The sequence below is a fragment of the Candoia aspera genome, chromosome 3 (genome assembly GCF_035149785.1).
Source record: "Candoia aspera isolate rCanAsp1 chromosome 3, rCanAsp1.hap2, whole genome shotgun sequence".
Classification (NCBI taxonomy): Eukaryota; Metazoa; Chordata; class Lepidosauria; order Squamata; family Boidae; genus Candoia; species Candoia aspera.
In genome coordinates this window covers 36682582-36705282 of record NC_086155.1, presented here as the reverse complement: position 1 = coordinate 36705282, position 22701 = coordinate 36682582, and the positions used below count along the sequence as shown (strand labels likewise).

The following is a 22701-nucleotide window of genomic DNA, read 5'->3' as shown; positions in this document are numbered from 1 at the left end:
GTGGACAGCCTGTGCTGGTAATGTGCAATGTTAACAGTGTGAAGCAATCAAAATGAGGAAATGTCAAACTCTGAATCAGGACTACAGAAAAGTTGAGAGAGCTGGCTCCAGAGATTGCTGGGAAAATGTGACGTGTGGATCCTGATGGCCTCTGTCCCTGATGATTCAGTTATTGTTTGATTTATGTGATCTTGCAGCTGCCCTTGCTTTGACCCTGGGGATGGCTGTGTGGGAAGCTTGTGTCTCTAAGATAGAGTGAAGTGCCGCTCTGTAATGCATTTGGAGCCAAAGTGAATGCAAAGAAACAGATAAATACAGAAAACACTCTCTTTGCTCCAGATGGACTGAAAAGAAGGACTATAAGAGGACAGCTCCCTGGAACAAAGTGGCGTAAGTAATTTTATTCACATTTGTGAATGCCTGAAAATTGCCCAAAATTGACAAAATGCCATACTTTAGAGTCATTATGTCAAGTTTGTCATGTGACTGTCAAAATTCAGTACTTAATTATAATGAAAGATTCAGGCATTTAATTGCTTTTATTTTGTTTTCCTTTTTGTTTTAATTATTTCCTCAGAAATGTTGGATAGTGTGATATTCTATATCTATCTATCTATCTATCTATCTATCTATCAGCAGAAGCAGGGCTTTCAACTTTATTTAATGGGCACACCATTTATGTCCTCAAAGAATGAAAAGTCTGCTGTGACACATCAAATTTTCACCCTATGGTGTGAATTACTTGCGTTGGCTCCTATTTTGAGAATTGGATATTGAGGTATATTACATTGACTTAATGAATATTTTAGTCTTTTAAAGATGTGAGATTTGGTTGCTTTTTAAGTTACTCTGCTATAATTGTCCTGTACTGTTTTCTGGGCTAGAGTAAGTCAGTAAATTAACTATAGTAATATTATGTTTAACAATAAATTCATTAAACACACTGAACAGAAAACTGATGCATCTTTCCATTCTAAAACAGCAATGAAATTCACAAACTGATTAATCATATTTGGATATTAGGAAATTAAGGTTATCTTGATAAATAGAATTATTAGATACAAACATGGGACTGCAACGTTTAGACACTTCCACATTTTGTGATATTAAATAAAATGGTGGCAATATTTATATTTTATGTAGAACTATATTTGCCTTTAGAAAATGTTGGAATCAGTTACAATGGGAAGATCTTTGTGTTATTGTTCCTAATATATAAACTAAGCAGAATTGTGACTGGAATGTCACAATTTATTTTCACTGGAACATTTCACTTATGATTCATTTGCTTATACCTTCCATCTCTGAAGGTAATTTTAGAAAACTGCTTTTCTCCACAGTGGTAACACTTAAAACAAATGGTAAAAAAAGTACCTGCATGAAAATTTAGCATTATCACGACTGTCTCACCCATTGTGTTTTTTATAGCCATCATTGATCAGAAGGGATGTATATTAATATCCTATGGATTGTGGGAGTCAGAGAAATGTATTTATCAGCATGTTCAGTATCAATAAAATCTTCTGCTGGGAAGCATCCTTAGAGTACATAAAATGAATGCTATAATGTTTCTATTGTAGTAAAACTACTGCGGAATTATTTAGATGGAGAGAAAGCAAGAAAAATCTCATATGTGAAATGTATTGCAGTATATTCATGAATGCAGATAGTTGTGGATGTGTTCAATTAATTCATTCCTTATTGTTAACATATTTGCTTTAAAATAATGCTTGTTGTGAGCTATTTTAAATATACAAAAGATTGAGAAAGTGTATGCTGATGTATGCGTGTATGTAATGCTCAGTGCTATGAACCATTACATACAAGAAAAGTATATAGTTATATATGAGAGAGATGTTGTCATGCATGACAGTCCATAGAGATTTATTTTATTTCTACAGATAATTCTCTATATAGATTTTCTTTCATTTGATACGATTCTAATTTTCAGAGTAATTCATTTCCAGATAGGTGTCTTTATGACTGCAGTCTTAATTTTAGTCATATTTAAAAGCTTTTTAAAGTCATAATAGCATGTATAGGAGTATATAACAAAGTAATTAAACAATGCAAAACAATAACAAATTCCTGAAATATTATTGATGAACTATTCATCAATTCTTTGTATTTCTGTTGTCATTAGGAAGGAATGGACACTAGCTTTAATGCTAAAGCACAGAAACACAGAGAAGTCCGTTAGAAATCATCAAAGTTTTCTATGTAAAATTAAATTTTCAAATGATGGATCTTCTTTTTGATAGTAGCAACTGTTTCAGCTATCCTTGTTTATCAGGGTCTGAAGACAGAGTTAGGACAGGATCCAAATCAAGATTCAAATCTGTTGCCCAAATCTGATGGTTTTGCAACCTTATTTTCTTTCCCAGGATATGAGTATGCTACAGAAATGCAAGAAGACTTTCAGCTCAAATTCCTAAAATTCTCTCTGGTCAAGAAATTTCCCTTTTGACACTACTGTCAAAATATTTACGATAGATGTTAATGTACTGTCAGTTCAAACATTCTGAAGTACTCCCTGGGGGGTCTCCTGTGAGGCCTATGCTCTACATTGTGCAATAAAGCAAGCATTACATTTTTTATTGCCATTTATAATAGTTAACAGCTGCACAGTATCTTTGCAAAAAACCAATAAATAACTTTTGACATGAGATTTTTAGTAACATTCAGATTTACTTTTGAATACTAAAATATTAAGACTTGAATAGAATAAACAGGTACTTTATTTTACATCTTTTGCATTACCATGAATGCATCCTGATATTTAACCTGTAAGAGATTTTAATTTGTAAGCTTCTTGAGGCATGAATATGTCCAATTGCACCATATATATCTATCACAACTATATCCACCTTTATTTAAAGTAAATTGCTTTGGGATAGATTTAGAGTGATTGTTTTGAGAAGCGTTCTTCTAAATGCAGAAATGCCAATAAATGTTTCCTCTGATGGCAAGGGGAGAGATACCTTTTCACAATTTTCCCCTTCCCAGTTTAGCTCCCTACATCAATTTCTCCATCCTTCTCTAGTATTGATTTCTGGAGCTGATACTGCAGGGGCATAACGGGTGGAGTGGCAAGAGAGACTCTGTGGCACTTGTTCTTCTCAGAGGGTTCCATGAGGAAAATTCTATGCATGAGATCTCTCCATTTAGCCCACTGGGTTTAGTGGTAATATACTGTACATTTCATTGCCATTTGAAAGTCATTTTGCTCAAAAGTAAATCTTTCATGAAACATTGGAAAAAAGTTAGATGTGGATTTAAAAAAAAATCATGCAGAATGGATATGCTACTTGAAAATTCATCTTCCAAAGAAAAGCCACAAGATCTGAAATTAAATGTAGGACCTTAGCAAATACGTCTAACAGCAGCAAGTATGGGTGAATGATAAGGTCTAGATCATTTTACTTAGCTGCTCAAAATATACTAAAGATTTGCTTAAACTAAAATTTATTAAGGATGCCTTTTCTTTTGAAACCTATACATTCCATACTAAAAGGCTGTATTATCAACAGAAGGTATATCGGTAATCCATATATTGTATCTATATTTATATATCTACACCCACCGGCCCTATCTACATGATACTGAAATATTACAAATAGCTGAAACTTTGAGAAGATTGTATAAGGAACAAAGCCTACTTCTGTAGTGAATTTCTGTTAAGGTAATTGACAACAAAGCAACCAAGTACCATTGTAAACAGTAAGAAGAAAAAGAACTAAAAAATCCAAACATTAAACAGTTAAATCTCTGCAAATATACACATACGCATACGCATACACATACACACATACATATATAATATTGCAGACAAGTAAGATTTAACAAAAATGAACAGTAACAGCATGGACTGGTTGTGCTCTTTAGAACTTTATTTGCCAGTACAGAGATTAATTTTAGAAAACAAACTAGGTACAAATCAAGGGAAAAGAAATATTTCAGGAATTTGTTCTTTTGAAATATTTTCTTGGCCCTTAGGCCCAGCTTATATTTGTAGAGTTATTGTTTTTTCTATTACTCTGAAAACAGTAAGAAGTCAAAAATATAAAAGCAAGGGCTAAGGCAACATGGAAATTACTTCTACAAACTTGTTCCTTCTTGCTCCTGGTAAATGCGTACATTATTGTGTTTTATTTTTTGCTATGCAGCACATACACATATAGTAGATTAAGAGGGAAAAAAACGTGAAAAGCCCTGTTGGATTAGGTTTAGGCTGGCTGGGGAATTCTGGGAGTTGAAGTCCATACTCCTTAAAGTTGACAAGTTGAGAAACACTGTGTCACACAGTGCTCAGTTAGATACAATCAGCTTGAAAGTAGGAGATGAGCTAATGAACCATCTTCCTTTGTTGTTCTCTTGCTCTTCAGGTTTCTCTATATTTCAAAAGCTTCTAAGCAAAAGTGACTTCTCTAAGTATTGAACAGAATAATCTTCATTCTAGACATGTAACTGCAAAAGACTAAAGAGAATATACAATACAATATATAATATGTATATATTACTTGCTTCATTTAATAGAGTAATAGAAAACGATATTATGGGAAATTATTCATGTGTACCCAAGGCAAAGTACAAAACAGAATTAAAAATTTTATAACAACATCTTAAAAGCTGTAACATAGCAAGATTTTATAATTAAAAGTATAATACCCTTGCTTTTAAATCCTGTTCCTAAAACCCACTTCACAAATTGGCAGTGATAGCAAATGTATTTGATATAAGGCTCATTCACATATATCCCGACTGTTCATTAAGGACTCATCTTCATGAGGGAGCCTTCTTCTCAATCAAGGCAGTCAAACTTTGTTTTTAACTGACCCATTGTTAAGGTGGTGTTTTCCACCTTCTTTCAACACAAGGCTTGTTGGTGCTTCAGTGATTATGATAATGATGCATCAGGACTGGGTTCTGCAGAATGCCTACTGGTTGTTTTTGTCTTCTGTGAGTACTTCCATTTCCTTTCGACCATTTTGGCTTGGGCAGCAGGAGGTGTCAGGCATAAGACGTCTGCCTGTGTAATGAATGTGGTTCACAGAGCAATAATCAGGAATTATATGGGATCTATATCTATATCTATATCTATATCTATATCTATATCTATATCTATATCTATATCTATATCTATATCTATATCTATATCTACCTACCTACATGGGTCTAGTGGTCTCATGTATGACAGCCAGAGACATGTAAAAAGAAACTGCCCCGACAGGGAGTTTGTACAGTAAGCAGTGTTGTCTGACCTGAGAGGGAATTCTTCTTACATGTCAGAGAACTTCCTATTTAAGACGGTGCCACTGTGCCTTGAAAGTTGCTTATCTTTCAGGGTGTTTTTCTCTAGGCTAGCAAGATGATGGTGGGGGAGAATTTTTTTTCTAGCCTTCTAGCTTCTCTTGCACCCTTCCACTTCTCTTGCCTACTCCTATTCCTACTCCTTCCAGGGCACAAAAGCATGGTAGTAGAACAGAAATAGGGGGAAAGTGAACCTCTCCGGTTGGCCATCCCATGGGCCATAAGAGTTGGGTGACAGAAGTGATCCGGCACTGTTTACTGGGAAGTTGTTTATTTCCCAGGACTTGATCCATTGGGCTAGGTAAATGGAAGCTGCCCAATGAAGCAGACTGTGCAGGTGATTTATGGGGTAGGCAGCGGCTTTGGTGAAGAACCTCTACTACTTTCCTCCACCAATTCCATGGATCAGAATTTGACAGATGGTTAAAGCCATGGATTGAACAATCTATCAAAACTTACCTCAGATTCAGCCCCACATTGGAGACAGCAACTGGCTGATGTTTTTCCCACTGGCAGGAAATCCACAAATTGCTTTGACTTGTTCTATGTTAAAGTTGTAAGAGGAGCACCACTCACTGACCTTGTTATTGAGTAAGATTAGAGCTCAGCTGTTGTGATAGAGCAAATTATCGTAGCATACTTCTATGCTGCTTCATGGACCAGAGAGAAATATTTTAAAATGGCTGTCTAGATAAGCCCATGATATATCATAGTATAACGTATCTGTGCAGGTCAGTCAACTGCTGAATAAATAAATGAAAAGCCTATAGCAATCAGTAATAAAGGCAATGAATATCCTTTTCAGAGGATAACATGTTATAAATATAGAAAAATTCTGCTTTCATCTTGCATATCTTTAAATGCAATTAACTTGTAATATGAACTATATAGATTGTAACTGATACATAGTGTCAAATATGCCAACTATTCAAACTGCCTTATAAACATAGCATAAGTTCGTTAACTGGCAAAACATTGATCTATAATTCTGTATTTTGAAGGTTGTCCCTGCTACTTATTGCAAGCTATCAGGCTTGTGGCAGAACTACAAAGCCCACTGTGGCTCCCTACTTTCTATCCATCGATCCTATTCCCAAGATACTCAGAAAAAAGGTGCTTACATTTACTTTGATTTTGCCAGAAGTGGATAGACAATATTGGCAATGAAACACAAACTCAGAAACTACACTGGCTGTATTTTGATATAATGCTCTGCTATGGTTTATGATTACATACGCAGCAGACATACTTAATTTATCTCCCTTCTCTTCTGGTAAAGCTGTTAGATGTATTCTGTAAATTTGCTCTGTTTTAAATTTACAACAATTTATTACTATATATAAACCCAGAACTGTAGTTACTTTTAATTAGGGACAATTAGGGATTCAGGTTTAAGATATAAGCCAGAATAAAAATGTCTGCAAAATGCAACAAAATAAATACAGATTGTAGTCTTCCAGATAGTCTCCTAAAGTGTCATTCGAAACATTGTGCACTTATTTCATCACCTCAGCCTGCCATAACTGATATTCTGATAAGAAAAAAGATGGAACTACTGGCAAAACATCAAATAAAGTTCCTATATAAAATTTCTTGTTTTAGGCAGGCCAGATCCACAATAAAAACTTCATGTTAAAAACTCCATTTGTCCAGGTTTGTATGTAACACACCCCAGAAAGTTTGTTTGTTGATAATGGAAACAAGATCCTGGCCTTCAATTTAAGGCCATACTGAAGCAGAACAGTAATATTTCTCTGCCCACCCCACCCCTTTTTTTCCTTTTGGTCTGAAAGACAAAAGTGGCCTTTGAGTAATATTTCAAGGGCCACATTCCAAAAAATATGTGGGCCAATGAAAAGAAATAAATTGAGCCAGGACAAAATCTAAATTCGATTCAACTCATACATAATTAAAAGTCTAATTACATTAATTAAATATACTAATATGATTAATCTCTGTGTATTTAATATTTTCCTCCTGTTACATTAAAAATACAATTTGTGGCAACTGTTGGAAAACCTTTGGCATTTGCACTGAAGGTGGTGATCACATCTAGCTCTTGAGCCAAGGTCATGCATCCTACAGTAGAAGAATCCTACGGAGGAAAGAAGAGATTGATCTGAAGACACAATTATTCCCTTCATATCTCTCATTAGCGAATGAATTGTTTAGAGAAAGTGTAGCTTTTTTCTTCAGTTATTCTATATTCACAATTATTTTGAGACAGCCCCCACAATGTTAACTTTTAAACATGTGTATTTGCTGATTAAAACAGGTAGACTTTGTACATGCACAATTGATCAATTTATCTTATTGATAAAGTTTTCATGATTCATCAAGGTGCCTCTATTTCAAACAAATATTTAGAAACAGATAGCAAGTGGCAGCATTCCAGTCATGCCATGCCTTTTCACTTTTTGCTGTCTTGTACTGGAAGAGGAGAAGAGATGGCTGTGGAGGCAGGGCTTACAAGCAAGTTAGAAATATCTTTCAAGAATCTGTAAACAAGGGTTTCAGATGCCATGGAACTGTTTTTCAACCCTTCTAATGCTTAATAAAACCAAAAGTTAAACATGCCAATTCTATAGCAATTTTGTTAAAACTGAAAGCCTAGAGGCAAACAATTGCTTGGTTAATTCAAATCCATTAAATGAAATTCAGCTTTAGGTATGTTTTTGGTCCGTTCCGTTTTTTTGGTTCACTAGAACTATAGGTGCAAGCCCAGCTATTATCATCTTATGTGATTTGAGTCCAAACGACTTTTTGGAACTTTTTGGAACTGGTGCAATATCTTAAAAGATTCATGGCTTTATTAAAATAAAAAAACTGCCTAGTTAATTTCCATTCTTTTTTCTCTCTATGAATGGATCACAAAGAATGACTTTAACGGTTGATTTATATTTTCACATGTGGGGATTAACAATGATTTGCATATTTTTCCTCCAAGAAATCTATGTAGAGTCTTCAGTGCAACCCAGTGTTAACTGCTGCTTCCTCCTCCTCCCCCTCCTCCTCTTCCTCCCCCCCTTCTTCTCCTTCTCCTTCTCCTTCTCCTTCTCCTTCTCCTTCCAATTTACCTGTGGGAATATTTTCCGATATTCTAAAACTGCAATTTGGGCTAGCTTTCCCCCCCTTTTCTATTTGTTTCTTTATTTTTAACCATTTTGCCTGATGAAAAAAAATCACTGGAAACTCAAAAAACCTGCAGCTATTTTGTAAACCTTCAGTTGATCCTCATCACTGGAAACAAGGTAGCAAAAGTAAGAGAATTTTACTGTTCCCTAAAGACTAATTAGAATATTGTGCATAAGCTTTTGTGACCCAAGCAATAAAAGTATACCAGCACTCGTCTCCTCCTTTCTTCATAGCATATATCCTCTCCTGATTTAAGCTTTGTGAACTTTCTCTTACTGTTACTTAACTGACTGTTCTTTTTTCAGATTCTTTTATTCTCAGTCTGTTCCTGACTCTTTACAGTATTCTCCGTCCTTTGGGCCTTTTATCTATTAGTTTCCATAAGATAAAATTTCCCAGTTCTTCAGTTTGTTCCTCTAATCTCCACCAAACATATAACTCTTCTTTTCTTACAAAAACTGGATAACAGAAGCCTAGAATTCCCTGAGCAAGTATACTGAAATATATTACTTTGTGCCACCACATTGAGTCAGCCAGTTGGAGTCACAGGAGTCTTCATCATAGGTGCTACAAACTTTCCTGGACAGGGATGCCCCAGATGGAGTACTCAATACACTGGTAATGCCAGACTCAATTGCTGCAATTGCTCTGTGTGGTTTTGCCCTTGAAGACAACTCAGAATCTAAAACTGGTGTAGAATGTGCCAATGAATCTACTTTCTGGAACATTTTTAGAGGCCCTATAACATCTATTACTGTATGTATGATGGTTATAGTTGTTTCAAGCTTTTAAAGTATTATTTATTTGTATTTTACTTTAGTATTTTATTCTACGTAGCAAGGTACCAACTGTAACCAGCTCTGAGATACCTTTGATAGTAGGCAAATTATAAATATTTTAATAAAAAGAACTAGTAAGCAAATAAAGAATTAAATGCTACATTTAACCATACATGCATAGAACGCATACAGAAGTTATCTAATGAATTTTTTAAACCTGTAGTGTAGTCCATAAAAATCTTATCCTCTATTTTCTTACAAACAGCAGAGTCCATGTACTGACATGAAACAACCCTTTTCTTTAATCTCAGGTCCTAACTTTGCTCAGCTGAAATCTAACATTGTAAGCCTTAAAGATTAGCTGAAAAAGAAATACAAAGAATAAAATCCAAAATTTTGCCTGTGATTATTTTTTAAGATACAGCAGATACTATTTTGCATCATGTGGTATATTAAGTCTCAAATTGTTTAGGACTTATTGGGAAACTTTGGGTACCAGCTTGAGAATTATTTTCTTTGAAGTACTGAGAGAATCTGCTAGGCTGCCAGGGAATCTCATCTTCTATTGCTCACTCTCTGAACACCAGGTTATTTTCAAGGATTTCTTATAGTTAGCAACTATTGTAATTATACATAGTTAGCTATTTTTTGTTTGTTTCAGGCTTGCTCTAGTTTTGACTGCTCTGATGTAATGTATATTTCATAAATGTTGATTTTCTCTAAGTATAGGAGTGTTGACCAGGAGATTTTCTTCACTTCCAGGTTGGACTAGTGTTGGCCTTTTCCATATACTACAGCAGAGTTAAAAACTATTTTGTGACCAGGGTCTTTACTTCTCTCTGGTAGCTAATATCAGGTATGTGGTGACTTGATCACATCACCAGAGTGGGAGGAGGTAGAATTGTGAGTCTTCTACCCCTGTCATGGTGGTCTTTTTTTGTAAAAAAGGTACATTAAGCTAATTGACTGTAAAATACCCATCCCATTCAAGCCCTTTATGCCCCATGTCAGTATTAGTAGGGAGTTTATTACCAAATTTTAGCAGCAGAATCTCTGGGGTAGAGGTTTCCAAGAGTCATAAAATACCAAACCCATAAGTCCTGTGCATGGCTTGAGAATTGGATTTATTAGAAAGATACTGTGTAGAAAGGCACTTTTCTTGAGGAACAACACAAACATCTAAGTTATACTACATAGTTTATATTTCCAACATACTTGGTTTAAATTTTTTACAAACAATATATAACAAAACAACATGCTGTGTTGTCTGCATGCTCACTTTGCAACAAAATGATTCCCTCATAGTTCATCTACATAGAATAACATTCTATGGGGCCTGATAAAGATTTTAATCAAATATATTTGGTTGAATAAATTATACTTTAGAGCACTTCAAAGGTTCACTTTTTTCATTTGTGCATTTCTTCTTTTCTCCTATGTATAATTCTCCAAGCTGAATTCTTTAAATATAATCCCAAATTACTCTATTTATTTAGCCTATTCATGTGTTACCAACTGCTTTAATAGCTCAGGGCAGCCATGAATCTCCCCAAGTCTAATATCACATATTTTTTCACCATTAAGTGAAGCTACAACAGAAAATGAAGGTGGCTGATAAGACTGAGACTTTGTCTCAGAAAGTAAGCCAAGAGAATGGAATGGAACAAAGCAATCTATTATTATAGCCAATGTTGTACAACAGAGATTTTGCCAGGAATACAAGGCCCAAGTGTCCCCTCATGTGTGAAGCTCAGTGGATGACCTTGGCAGCTACATATACTCAGTCTAAGCTAATTAATTGGTCTGTTGAGGAAGAAATAGGAAGGAGCTATCATGTATGGATACCTCCTGGAAGAAACATTAACAATCTTAGATATGCAGATGATACCACTTTGATGGCTGAAAGCGAAGAGGAACTGAGGAGCCTTATGATGAAGGTGAAAGAAGAAAGTGCAAAAGCTGGCTTGCAGCTAAACCTCAAAAAAACCAAAATTATGGCAACCAGCTTGATTGATAACTGGCAAATAGAGGGAGAAAATGTAGAAGCAGTGAAAGACTTTGTATTTCTAGGTGCAAAGATTACTGCAGATGCTGACTGCAGTCAGGAAATCAGAAGACGCTTAATCCTTGGGAGAAGAGCAATGACCAATCTCGATAAAATAGTTAAGAGCAGAGACATCACACTGACAACAAAGGTCTGCATAGTTAAAGCAATGGTGTTCCCCGTAGTAACATATGGCTGTGAGAGCTGGACCATAAGGAAGGCTGAGAGAAGGAAGATCGATGCTTTTGAACTGTGGTGTTGGAGGAAAATTCTGAGAGTGCCTTGGACTGCAAGAAGATCAAACCAGTCCATCCTCCAGGAAATAAAGCCAGACTGCTCACTTGAGGGAATGATATTAAAGGCAAAACTGAAATACTTTGGCCACATAATGAGAAGACAGGACACCCTGGAGAAGATGCTGATGCTAGGGAGAGTGGAGGGCAAAAGGAAGAGGGGCCGACCAAGGGCAAGGTGGATGGATGATATTCTAGAGGTGACGGACTTGTCCCTGGGGGAGCTGGGGGTGTTGACGACCGACAGGAAGGTCTGGCGTGGGCTGGTCCATGAAGTCACGAAGAGTCGGAAGCGACTAAACGAATAAACAACAAAATCATGTATGCAACTATGAGATGCTTGGAGGAAGACTAAGATAAAAATATAAATAACAAAATGTTATTTTAGGTTAAACAAGGCAAGATATCATGAGATCAAAGGCTCTATAGAAAGGAAAATACTCCAGCCCTCTTCTTATTACTTTACCATCTTCTATCAGCACAGCAAAAGGAAATAAATAAATAAATAAAGTTATTGCAGTCATTGACCAGCAACAAAAGGAAAGATTTATGTAAGATAATTCTGCAAATAATATAAGATAATTCTGCAAATTATAGTAATTTGCATATGCTAGGTTAAACTCTGTCTTCTTGATTGCTCAATGACTATATATATATATCCTGTTCAGTTGTGTCCGACTCTTGGAGACTGACTGGACAAGTCCCTGCAGTTTTCTTGGCAAGGTTTTTTAGAAATGGTTTGCCATTGCCTCCTTCCTAGGGCTGAGAGAGAATGACTGATTTAGACTTGACTCCTGGCAACTACATGGACAAATCCATGTATTTTCTAGGCAACTTTTTGCAGAAGTAGTTTGCCTTCTTCCTAGGGCTAAGAGAGAATGACTGACCCCAAATCATCCAGCTGGCTTAGTGCCTAAGGCGGGACTAAACTCACAGTCTCCCGGTTTCTAGCCTGGTGCCTTAACCACTACACCAAACTGGCTCTCTCAATAAATATACTGGAGACCTTAAACCTTGATTAGAACGGAAATAATTGCAAACAGTTTAGGAATAGTCCCAGACAGTATGCATAAACCTTGTAAAGTTGCATTCTTTTAGAAAGACAATCTAAAAATATTCTATTATTGTTGTATATTCCCTTGGGAAAAGCCTAGCAGCTACTGACTTCTTAACACTAACTAGCTGCAGGAGCCAAACAAGCCACTCCCCTTCATATGTCTTGGTCAGGCTGCTTGCAGGCAACTTTTCTGCAAGCACTAACAGCTAGCAGTGACATAAAATGAGAAATAGCTTACTGGAATCCCTCACACACAAGCTCTGAAAATATTCTCAAGGTAAACTAACAATAATTCTCCAAGCAACCCTAATTGGAGCACTGCTGGAGAAAGAGTCAGATATCTGCTGCACCATTTTCTAAGGCCTGCTAGTCCCAACCATCTGTACTGAAAACCAGGGAAATAGAAGCAAAGGGTTGGAAGGAACTTGGAGATCTTCTAGTTCAACTCACTGACAGGGCAAGAATTCTTAGGCCATCCCAAACAAATGGCTGTCCAACCTTTGTTTTAAAAAAATATTTATTTTATTTTTGTGCCTTTATTATTTTTATAAATAACTCAAGGTGGCGAGCATACCTCATACTCCTTCCTCCTCCTATTTTCCCCACCACAACAACCCTGTGAGGTGGGCTGGGCTGAGAGAGAGGGACTGGCCCAAGGTCACCCAGCCTGCTTTCATGCCTAAGGCAGGACTAGAGCTCACAGATTCCTAGTTTCTAGCCCAGCACCTTATGACTTCAGGAGGCAGGCTGTTCCACTATTTAATAGCTCTTAAGGAGAAAATTCCTCCTTATTTTAAGTTTGGATCTCTTTCTGTAAAGTTTACACCCATAGGTTCTCGTCCTACCCATGAGCATTATGGAAAATAAATCTACACCATCTTCCCTGAGACAGTTTTTCAAGTATTGGAAAATTGCTGTCATGTCTCCCCATGGCCTTCTCTTTTTTAGACTAAACATACCCAGATCTACATAGGATTTAGCCTCCAAGCCCCTCACCATCTTTGTTGCCGTGAGTTACTTGTGTATGTTGCCCCTTGGCACCCTATTTCCCTACTAAGGGCTTGTTTGGGTTGGGATTAATTGTCCCTTTTCTGTTACTTTTCTTCCTCACTGAAGGCTTTGTTTTCTTATAAGGAGTGTGAGTTATTTTCTTTGTATGAACAATTTTACAGTACTAATCTGACAAGTTAAGGTGGTAGAAGAGAAGAGGAAGATCTTTCCATTTACCCTCTGGGAGATTGTCTTCTGTCCAGTTCAGTCAAACTCAGGGAGGGAAAAATGCTTGAAGTAGCTAGTTAACCCTTTGGTGTGAACGCAGCCAGAAAGTATGACATTGACCCCTGTCTCCTAATATGTTTCATTGTAAATACTATTTACAAGTTTTCTGTGGAATAATTACTTACGAGCAACAAAAACTTTTGGATGTTCACTGTTCAGTACTAATAAAATGGAACAAACCGTTTACTTTGTTTCATCATAAAAAAAAAAATTGGCGAAGTGGATGTTGTGTGGACAGGATTCAGGGGCAGGGGAGTTTCTGGAGAGGGAGACAGCAGGGACAAGCAGACTAGATCAGTGGGAGTTGATTTTGTGTGTGTGTGTGTGTGAATTGGGGTTAGAGTTCTACGAGCTAATGTTAGTGAAGCCTTACTAGTACTCCTCTGCTGTTAGGGCTTATAGGATATTACACAGTTCCTGGAGAAAATGAGTGAGGGCTCTGTTTATAAAATAAATACCTTTTAGTCCAGTTAATTTGTTTTTGTATTGCCAGAACCAGCTGCAAGGAGATTTGAATGGGTTTGTGATTTAATAGGTTAAGTGTTTGTCAAAAGAGGGTGTATGTGGAAGAAGTATCTTTTGAGGGCATCAGGATCTTGGTTAATTACTAGAATGAGAACTGAAAAGATGCATTCTATTAATATGAGATAAGATGAACATATAATAAGGTACTATGATAATAAGATTGGTTATTTCATCTATATATGCATACATAGATGAATATATGGAAGTTTGTTTCCATATGGTAAAAATTGATTTTGATTTAAGGCTAGTTCTATTGCAACCTATAGAAACCTCTGTCAACATATGTTGTCCCTCCATAAATTGCTTCTCGAACTCTTTCATTTTGGGCAGCAAAATCTTGGTTGTTGAACTTTAAAATAATTAAACGTGTTCCCTTTCCTCAGGTCTGATTTTTTGAAAGCACAAAGATATCCATTCTGAATGAACAGAGCATGGCAAATACCTTTGTAACAGTGTCTGATGGATACTGCCTTAGCGAGCCAATACAATATTATGGTGAGTAAAAAAGGGAAACCAAGAAAACATATTTGTTAGTTAAAACAGGAATTTCCATAATTTTAAATACCTGTTCTGGATCACATATGAAGAATACTGAAAGGTTATTTGGGATGCCATTTTAAATTTGAGGGAGTCAAACAGATTTCCCCCAAAATACACATGCATATACATGATTCACAACAAGATTCAAAACCTGTTTTGGGTTGGATGCCATGAAGGTTATTCAGATGATGAATTCCATGGATATTTTAAGGTATTTATGCTTCTTAAGATCTTTTATGAATGTTATTTTTTATACTTAATAAAATGCCTGCATTGTTATCCAGATTTTTACTCTTGATGGACAATGTCAGGGTCCATCCTGGATTATATTCTTAAATCACAGGGGACTGACTCTCCTTCAAGTACAGGACACCTTTAAACAGAAGACTCTCCTCCCATAGCCTTTCAATAGAACAGCGTTCCTGGAAAAACTGATCACACTGCCATAAGAACACTTACTAAAAGGGCAAGTGTTTCAGAGTAAATATATTAATGGTTGTACTGTGAAACTCATTTTAATTCAACAAAAATATTCACTAAAGGTAAACTCTTCAGAAGAGGAAGTATTGTCAACAGAAGTTTCTAAAAGCAGATTCCAAGTCTGAAAATAATTCTAGCAATATGTTTAATTTCCAGCTGGTTATTATAAAAATGACAATTTCATTCACTCTGTTTCTTCAGTTTTTTACTTTCCTCTTGGGATATGTTTTCTACACTGTTAGCTTGAGACTATCATGTTTTTACTGCTCAGATGTGAATCAGACTCAGAGGTTATTTTTTTAACCAAATAGCAAAATATTTAATTAGATGTATAAATATTAAAAATAGTTTACAATCAAACATGTCAAATTCTAAATTAATCTGTGATTTTTTTTTCAAAACAATCCAGATGTCTTACCAGAACATATCAGTTATCCAGTGCAAGACCTTGACTTACAAGCTGCTCCTTACTGCCAATATTCAACTGTTCAGTTCCCTCCAGTATTGCAGACACCATCTCCACAGACTCATTACAATTCATACAATTTGGACTCTCAGTTCAGTGATGGTCAATACATCATCAACAGTTGTGAACTCAGTAAGCCCACCTGCATGGGTGCCCATCATGATGGGGGAGGATACCCTGGACAGAAACGACCCAGACTTAATCATTCTGCTTTACGAATAAAAGGGCAAGAAGAGCTCTGTGTAGTTTGTGGAGACAAGGCTTCAGGATATCATTACAATGCACTCACCTGTGAAGGCTGTAAAGGTAATAAGAAAAGAATATTATATCTTAAGTGAGACTGGCATTTAAAAGGTTTAGGTAGTGTCAAATACTGATTATTCAAAATACAGGAGATGAGTCATAAGGGCAAAGAAATTGGTGCTGGAGAGACTGTTTGTAGGATTCTAATGTCTAAGCATCTTATAGGAAGGAAATGATATTATTGATAAATGTCAGAGATCTTTAGACAATGGATGGTATTAGAGCTGCAGAAGTAAAGATCAAAAGCAGGAAGTTGGGGGCTATTCAGAAATAAAATAATGAGGGTACTGAACAAACTTAATCTGGAGATTGTCTGATATTTTTCCCCTCAATACAGTCTTCATTGAACTGGTGCCTGCCAGCTGTACCGATCAGGTCTAGTACTGACATTTTTTTTAAATCTGTTTAATCATGTCTGATTCTTGGAGACTGCCTGGACAAGTCCCTTCAGTTTTCTTGGCAAGGTTTTTCAGAAGTGGTTTGCCATTGCCTCCTTCCTACAGCTGAGAGAATGTGACTGGCCCAAGGTCACCTGGCTGGCTTTGTGTCTAAGGCAGGACCAGAACCCACAGTTGCCTGGTTTTTAGCCTGATGCCTTAACCACTACACCAAACTGGCTCTCAGTACTGACATACCAGTGTTCAAATTTTTACCCACCCATGAAACTCAATGAGAAATCTTGGTGTAATGAACATTCTCAGAAATTCAGCCTAATCTACTCATGAGGCTATTGTGAAGATAAACAGGTGGTGGTGAGGGGATAAGTAGGCCCTTCTAAGCTGTTTAGAGGGTAAAAATGTCTAAACTACTATAAATCATTGTTAAGCTATTAAACTTAATTGCAAATAATTACCTTAATGACAATATTATCATTTCTTACTTATAACATCCATGCAATTCAAAAGTAAGACCCACTGAATTCAGTGGAGCTCACTACCTTGTAAGAAATTCTATTTTAAATTTGTAAAAAAATTCATTTTCTATCTTATTTGTTGACATGCTATTTTTGTCGCACTATATGACCTTAGTATATCTAACACTACAAATTAGAGTAAGTTGCTGATGTATGGTTTCTTTATTGTTTGTCATAATCTGAAATACCTGTTGCAAGGATTTTTCCGTCGAAGCATCACCAAAAATGCAATATACAGATGCAAGAGTGGAGGTCATTGTGAAATGGATATGTATATGAGGAGGAAATGTCAGGAATGTCGCCTAAAGAAATGTAAAGCTGTGGGAATGCTGGCTGAATGTGAGTGCCAAAATTACTTTTCTCTGGTTTTTCATGTGCTACTTAGTTTAGGAACATTTCTAGATAAGTTGCACATCCATGGAATAAGTTATATTAACCTAGTTGCAGTAATTGTTAAAACAGTATCAAACTTATATGGCTTAAAACAGAGCTACATATTTTACAATAGAGCCTAAATATCAACACAGTTCTGAAATATGCTTATGAATTTTGGTATAAATTCTTATAGGTTTGCTAACTGAAGTCCAATGTAAATCAAAACGACTCAGAAAAAAAAGTAGTTTCCTTTGCAACATCAAAATGGAAGATGAGGGGATGGACAGTAAGAATGTATCTTCTACAACCAAACCTTTAAAAGTAGGGTGATATTTCATGTATTTATTATGGAATTTAATTATACTATTTGCATTGTAGTAATGCATACCTTTTTTTCAAAGGTCCAGGAGAGAATGGAATTTACTCCTGCAGAATATGAACTCATTGATCATATTTTGACTGCCCACCAAAAATGCACCATTCCAATGGAGGAAGCAAAGAAGTTTGTATGTGTTCATAAATTAATCAATGTTACCAAGATATTTTCTGAGAAAATTGGTATCCTAATTTTCCAATGGCATATAGGCTCATTCGAAATATTTTTAATTAGTTACAGGAAAGTGCTAATCCTGAAGAGAATTTTCTACGTCTTTCAGAAACAGCAATGGTTCATGTGCAGGTCCTAGTAGATTTTACAAAAAGACTCCCAGGTAACACTTTTTATACAACATTCTACAAACTAGTTCTTATCAACCTCTTTAGCTGACTAAAAAATATGTACTTACTTCTGGTATATTACTTTATACCAATTTAATCTCCATGGTCTCAGGTGGCAGCACTTGGCTGACTTTAACTGGGTTTGGAAGGTGGGAAATTACAAAAACATCCCAGAGCATAATGGCAAACTACAGGGTTTCCTCACTTTATGCAAATTTGTATTATGTGAAATATAATAATAAATTTGTGGAAAAAAAATCATTATTTTTTTTTTGTGCCAGCATAATCAATTTGCACCAAAGGTCTGGAAACATGTGAAGACTTCTTGCCAAATCCACTTGAACATTTTCTTACCAAAATGCTTTTATGCCCTCACTCATGTGTTTACCATTGTGTTGTGTGGCTGTTCTAGCATCTTGCCTTATATCCAACTTCCTTCTGTCCCTGCAATAGCCACTACTATTACTATGGAGTTAAAATGGCCATCAACATATTGTCCAATTGATCTTAAATTGTCACTGATACCATGCATCAACTCCAGTGGCATTTGTAGGGGGTCAAAAAAGTCAAGATGGTGGTTGTGGCATTGTAATCAAAGCCACATCCCTTTATATGTACATGTAGTGTCAATGCACATAAAAAGGGGGGAAGGCTTCAATTGTGCTGCTGTGACCACCATCTTGACTTTTTGACATCTCCTCTGGACATTGTTGGTCTACGCATTTTTGATTTTTATAATTCTTGGCATTTGATATATTGCCTAGGTGACAGTATTTGTAGTCCAAGGTATTTGATGGGACCCAAATTGGAGAAAACCTTAGATATAAGTATCAGTTTAAGTATGAGCCACTCCTGTGCTGTTCATGTCCATTCCAATTAATCTGGCCCATTTTAACCATTCTGCTCCTGGATCTGGGATGTTCCTCTGGTGCTTTTGTCACAGCAATCATACTATCTACTTTTCCACTTGCTAGAGGAATTTCTGTGAATCCGTAGCCCCTGCTGTACTCTTAATTTCTTAAGTACAGTATTTGGAATTCCCTTCAACTCTGTATTTAGAGTTTATGTAGCAGTTACAGTATACCATTATTAGAAGTTGCATGAGTAACTGGTAAGTCCAATTTCAGATATATAGTTAATTTTACCTATTTCTTTATACTATAGGGTTTGAAAGCTTAGCCAGTGATGATCAGATTGCACTATTAAAAGGTTCTACAATTGAAGCAATGTTTTTACGCTCAGCACAGTTATACAATGAACAAGGGATTGAATATCAGACACCATTTAATGAGAGTAAGTTTTAATGCTAGCATTTTTATTTTATATACTGTATATAATGAAGTGGGCCAATGCTTATTGTAAAGCTTGTCCCATCAGTGCCCTTTCCTTTGCATAACTGTTTCCTTTAACACTGTATTAAGCATTATTTTGTAAATATGACTTATCCTGTTAAAAAACATTTTAAAAAGAATATTTAGTTATTTTCTCCTTTATTGTAGATAATATAAAATTTTCTGACCATATTATATGTGGCCAAGATAAAAGTGCTTATTCCATAGAAATGTCTCATACTGAAGAAAGTCCAACATCTACTAGTACAACAGGTAACTGGGCCTTGATATATGTTTCATAAATGGTTATATATTACTGAACTTAAATATACTGTAGTTTTGGAAAAGTTAATAAAATATCTTGAAAATTCTTGTGTTACTGAATTTTCAATACTGAGGTATCTCCCTGTCATATTTTTGGTTTCAACCAATTTACTATTTGGATTTAGCATCGATACTGCCACTATTTAAATTTTGGCTTTCTTGAATCCTAGAATCATCTCTGGCCACTTCAATCTTTGTTTGTTTCCAGTATCTATTTTACTTTGTTGAACAGTTCCTCTTTATTTCATACGCTTGTTTCTCATATAGTTCATCATCCTAATTGTTAATATATTCCATGATCTACTTATTTTTTTTCCTGATTTCTTAAAATTATTTGTCAAATTTCTCTGCTGCCCATCTTGTGTACAACAACTCTGGGTGTTGTGCTCTTATATCATTATACAATCAATAAAATATTGCTTAGTATTTTTTTCCCCTCATTTTTCCCAAACTGGTGGATGAGGTGGCAGTGTGGGTTTCATTATTTTATGTTTATATAACTTCCAAGGACTTCCATTGCTTTATTTTTCTCAAGTTTAACTTTAATATTTTTCTCCTTACCCACTATCTGAAGAACCCTTGGTACTCTATCTTTTTTTAAAGTCTTTGTTTCTTCATTTCTCATTTAAACTTTTTCTGTTGAATTTTGAAAGTCTTACCTTTTGCCCACATTTCCTTTTTTCTCTCAACATACTCCAACTTTTCACTGATTAAAACTTTATGCACCATTCTGATTCTTTGATTCACATGATTCTTTGTTTTTAACATCCATAGTGAATACTCCCATTAACTTATTTAAAATGCCAAACTCTTCACAGAAACATTTCTAAATGAATTTTGCCCATTTATATTTAACCCAATACTTGTTCTAAGAATGAATCAGTAATATATTATTTTGCTATCATCTGATATTTTCTGTTGTTTTTTATAGGTATAACTGAGGAGTTTATCACTGCATTATTTTATTTCTACAGAAGCATGGGAGAACTTAATGTGACTGCAACAGAGTATGCATTACTTGTTGCGACTACTGTGTATTTTTCAGGTAGTTTTAGCAATTATTTAAAAACAACATTCAAATTTTAAGAATGAGAACTGTATTTCACTTTTCACTTTCCAGACCGCTGTAATTTTTCCACATTTTGATAATAGTTGTTTTTCTAAATGAAGTATTTATTTCTTAAAAGGGTACAATATCATATTATCCTTATTCTGTTGAAATTAGCAGAATTATTACTGTAAATACCTGAAAGCACAAGAATATATAGTATTTTCATACCAAACATGATTTCTACTTAAGAATCTAACACTGTCTCCTTGATATTGCCTGGTAGCTGACATAACACGAAGTGAAGCATTAGGTCATAAGGATAGACAAGCTGGTTTTGGATTCAGCTGGTCTGTTACTTTGAAATAGTCTAATCACATTTCAAGCTGGAACTGACAAAGATACTGTACTTTATTTTACATAAAATAATGTCTATTTTTCTACATGAAAAATCATGTTCGTATTTTTCAGATCGACCACTCCTAAAAAACAAGCAACATGTAGAAAAACTCCAGGAACCTTTTTTAGGAATTCTGTACAAATATTCAAAAATCTATCACCCTGAAGAACCACAACATTTTGCCCGTCTCATAGGGCGGCTCACTGAACTCAGAACACTCAATCACAACCACTCAGAAGTACTAGTAACTTGGAGAACAAGGGATCCTAAGCTGACTTCTTTGCTTTGTGAAATCTGGGACTTGCACTGAAAAATTGCTAATTATATGAATTGTTACAAAGGGCTGTTTTTTTTTCCAAACATGCTATTTTTGAATTCTTACACTTTTAAGAAATCATTTATGTTAAATGGCTTATATCTCATAAAAACTGTTATGATGACTATTCAAAATATCAGTTTGTGTTGTGGAAGCACACACATATACTTTCTGGTAGGCAAAAACATGAAAATGTGTACAATTTATTGCCATATCTGAAAAGAAATATGGAAAAAAACATTTAAAATGTTATTTGTCTTAATGCATTCAATTCTTTATATGTGCCATGCAGACTTCTAGTGAGAAGAAGGTTGCAATTTCCCACATGGATTCAGACTGGCCCCTAATTTAGTATTTTATATTATTGTATTTCATAAAGAAAAAATGGTTATAGGAAGAATGTTTTATAGTCCATATGACACACATACATGGACACTGCGAGTATATTGACATTGCAAGTATTACAATCTGTAACTTATTTGGATACACTGCATAAATGTTGATTAAATTTCCTGTTTTACACATATGCATGCCCCCAAGCCATGTCATTCACATCATATAATTCATCTTGTTTGCCAAAGCTGAATACTCTCAATAATTAAACATTAACATTTAATAACATCATTTCATTTCTGTGTGAAGTCATAGTGGGGATGGACTATTTTAGAAATATATTTTTAGAACTGACTCATGCCAACCTTTCCATACTCCATTGAAAGTTTGAACTAATACAATTTCATTTCTTATTAAGAGTACAATTAAGATTTCCAGTGAATTTCAACAGGATATTGTATATAAGGTAGAAAGTTAATGAGCTGAACTTGACTCCTGGAGACTATATGCAGACAACAATGTTGCTTTCTCAACAGTAATGGAAGTGACTTGTCACTGCATTGTTCTGGGATGTTTTTTTTCACTTGTCAGTCCAACCCACAGCCCTGGGACTTTTGTGATCTCGCATCCAAGAACTAAGGTTCCATCCTGCTTAGCTTTTTAAGATCAGTCATGTTTGGCTAGATGCTGCCATCTGCTTGGATTTAATGATTTAGTTCTAGAGGCTAATTCAG

At 35.5% G+C, this 22701-nt stretch overlaps 1 protein-coding gene across 1 annotated transcript; it reads left to right on the top strand.

The window, feature by feature from the left end:
- The first annotated feature begins 160 nt into the window (after nt 1-160).
- On the top strand, nt 161-22253 carry LOC134493102 (bile acid receptor-like). Its single transcript, XM_063297379.1, has 11 exons — nt 161-390; nt 14805-14916; nt 15851-16213; nt 17322-17462; nt 17692-17819; nt 17900-18004; nt 18109-18208; nt 19380-19508; nt 19715-19819; nt 20802-20915; nt 21390-22253. Exons 2-11 carry the CDS (start codon nt 14853-14855, stop codon nt 21626-21628), a joined length of 1488 nt encoding a protein of 495 aa, XP_063153449.1. The 5' UTR covers nt 161-390; nt 14805-14852; the 3' UTR covers nt 21629-22253.
- The last annotated feature ends 448 nt before the right edge of the window (nt 22254-22701 follow it).

Coding starts and splice junctions, on each gene's coding strand:
- LOC134493102 (XM_063297379.1), top strand. CDS start 14,853: ATGGCAAATACCTTTGTAACAGTGTCTGATGGATACTGCCTTAGCGAG. Junction 14,917..15,850: donor CGAGCCAATACAATATTATG/GTGAGTAAAAAA, acceptor AAAACAATCCAG/ATGTCTTACCAGAACATATC. Junction 16,214..17,321: donor CACCTGTGAAGGCTGTAAAG/GTAATAAGAAAA, acceptor ACCTGTTGCAAG/GATTTTTCCGTCGAAGCATC.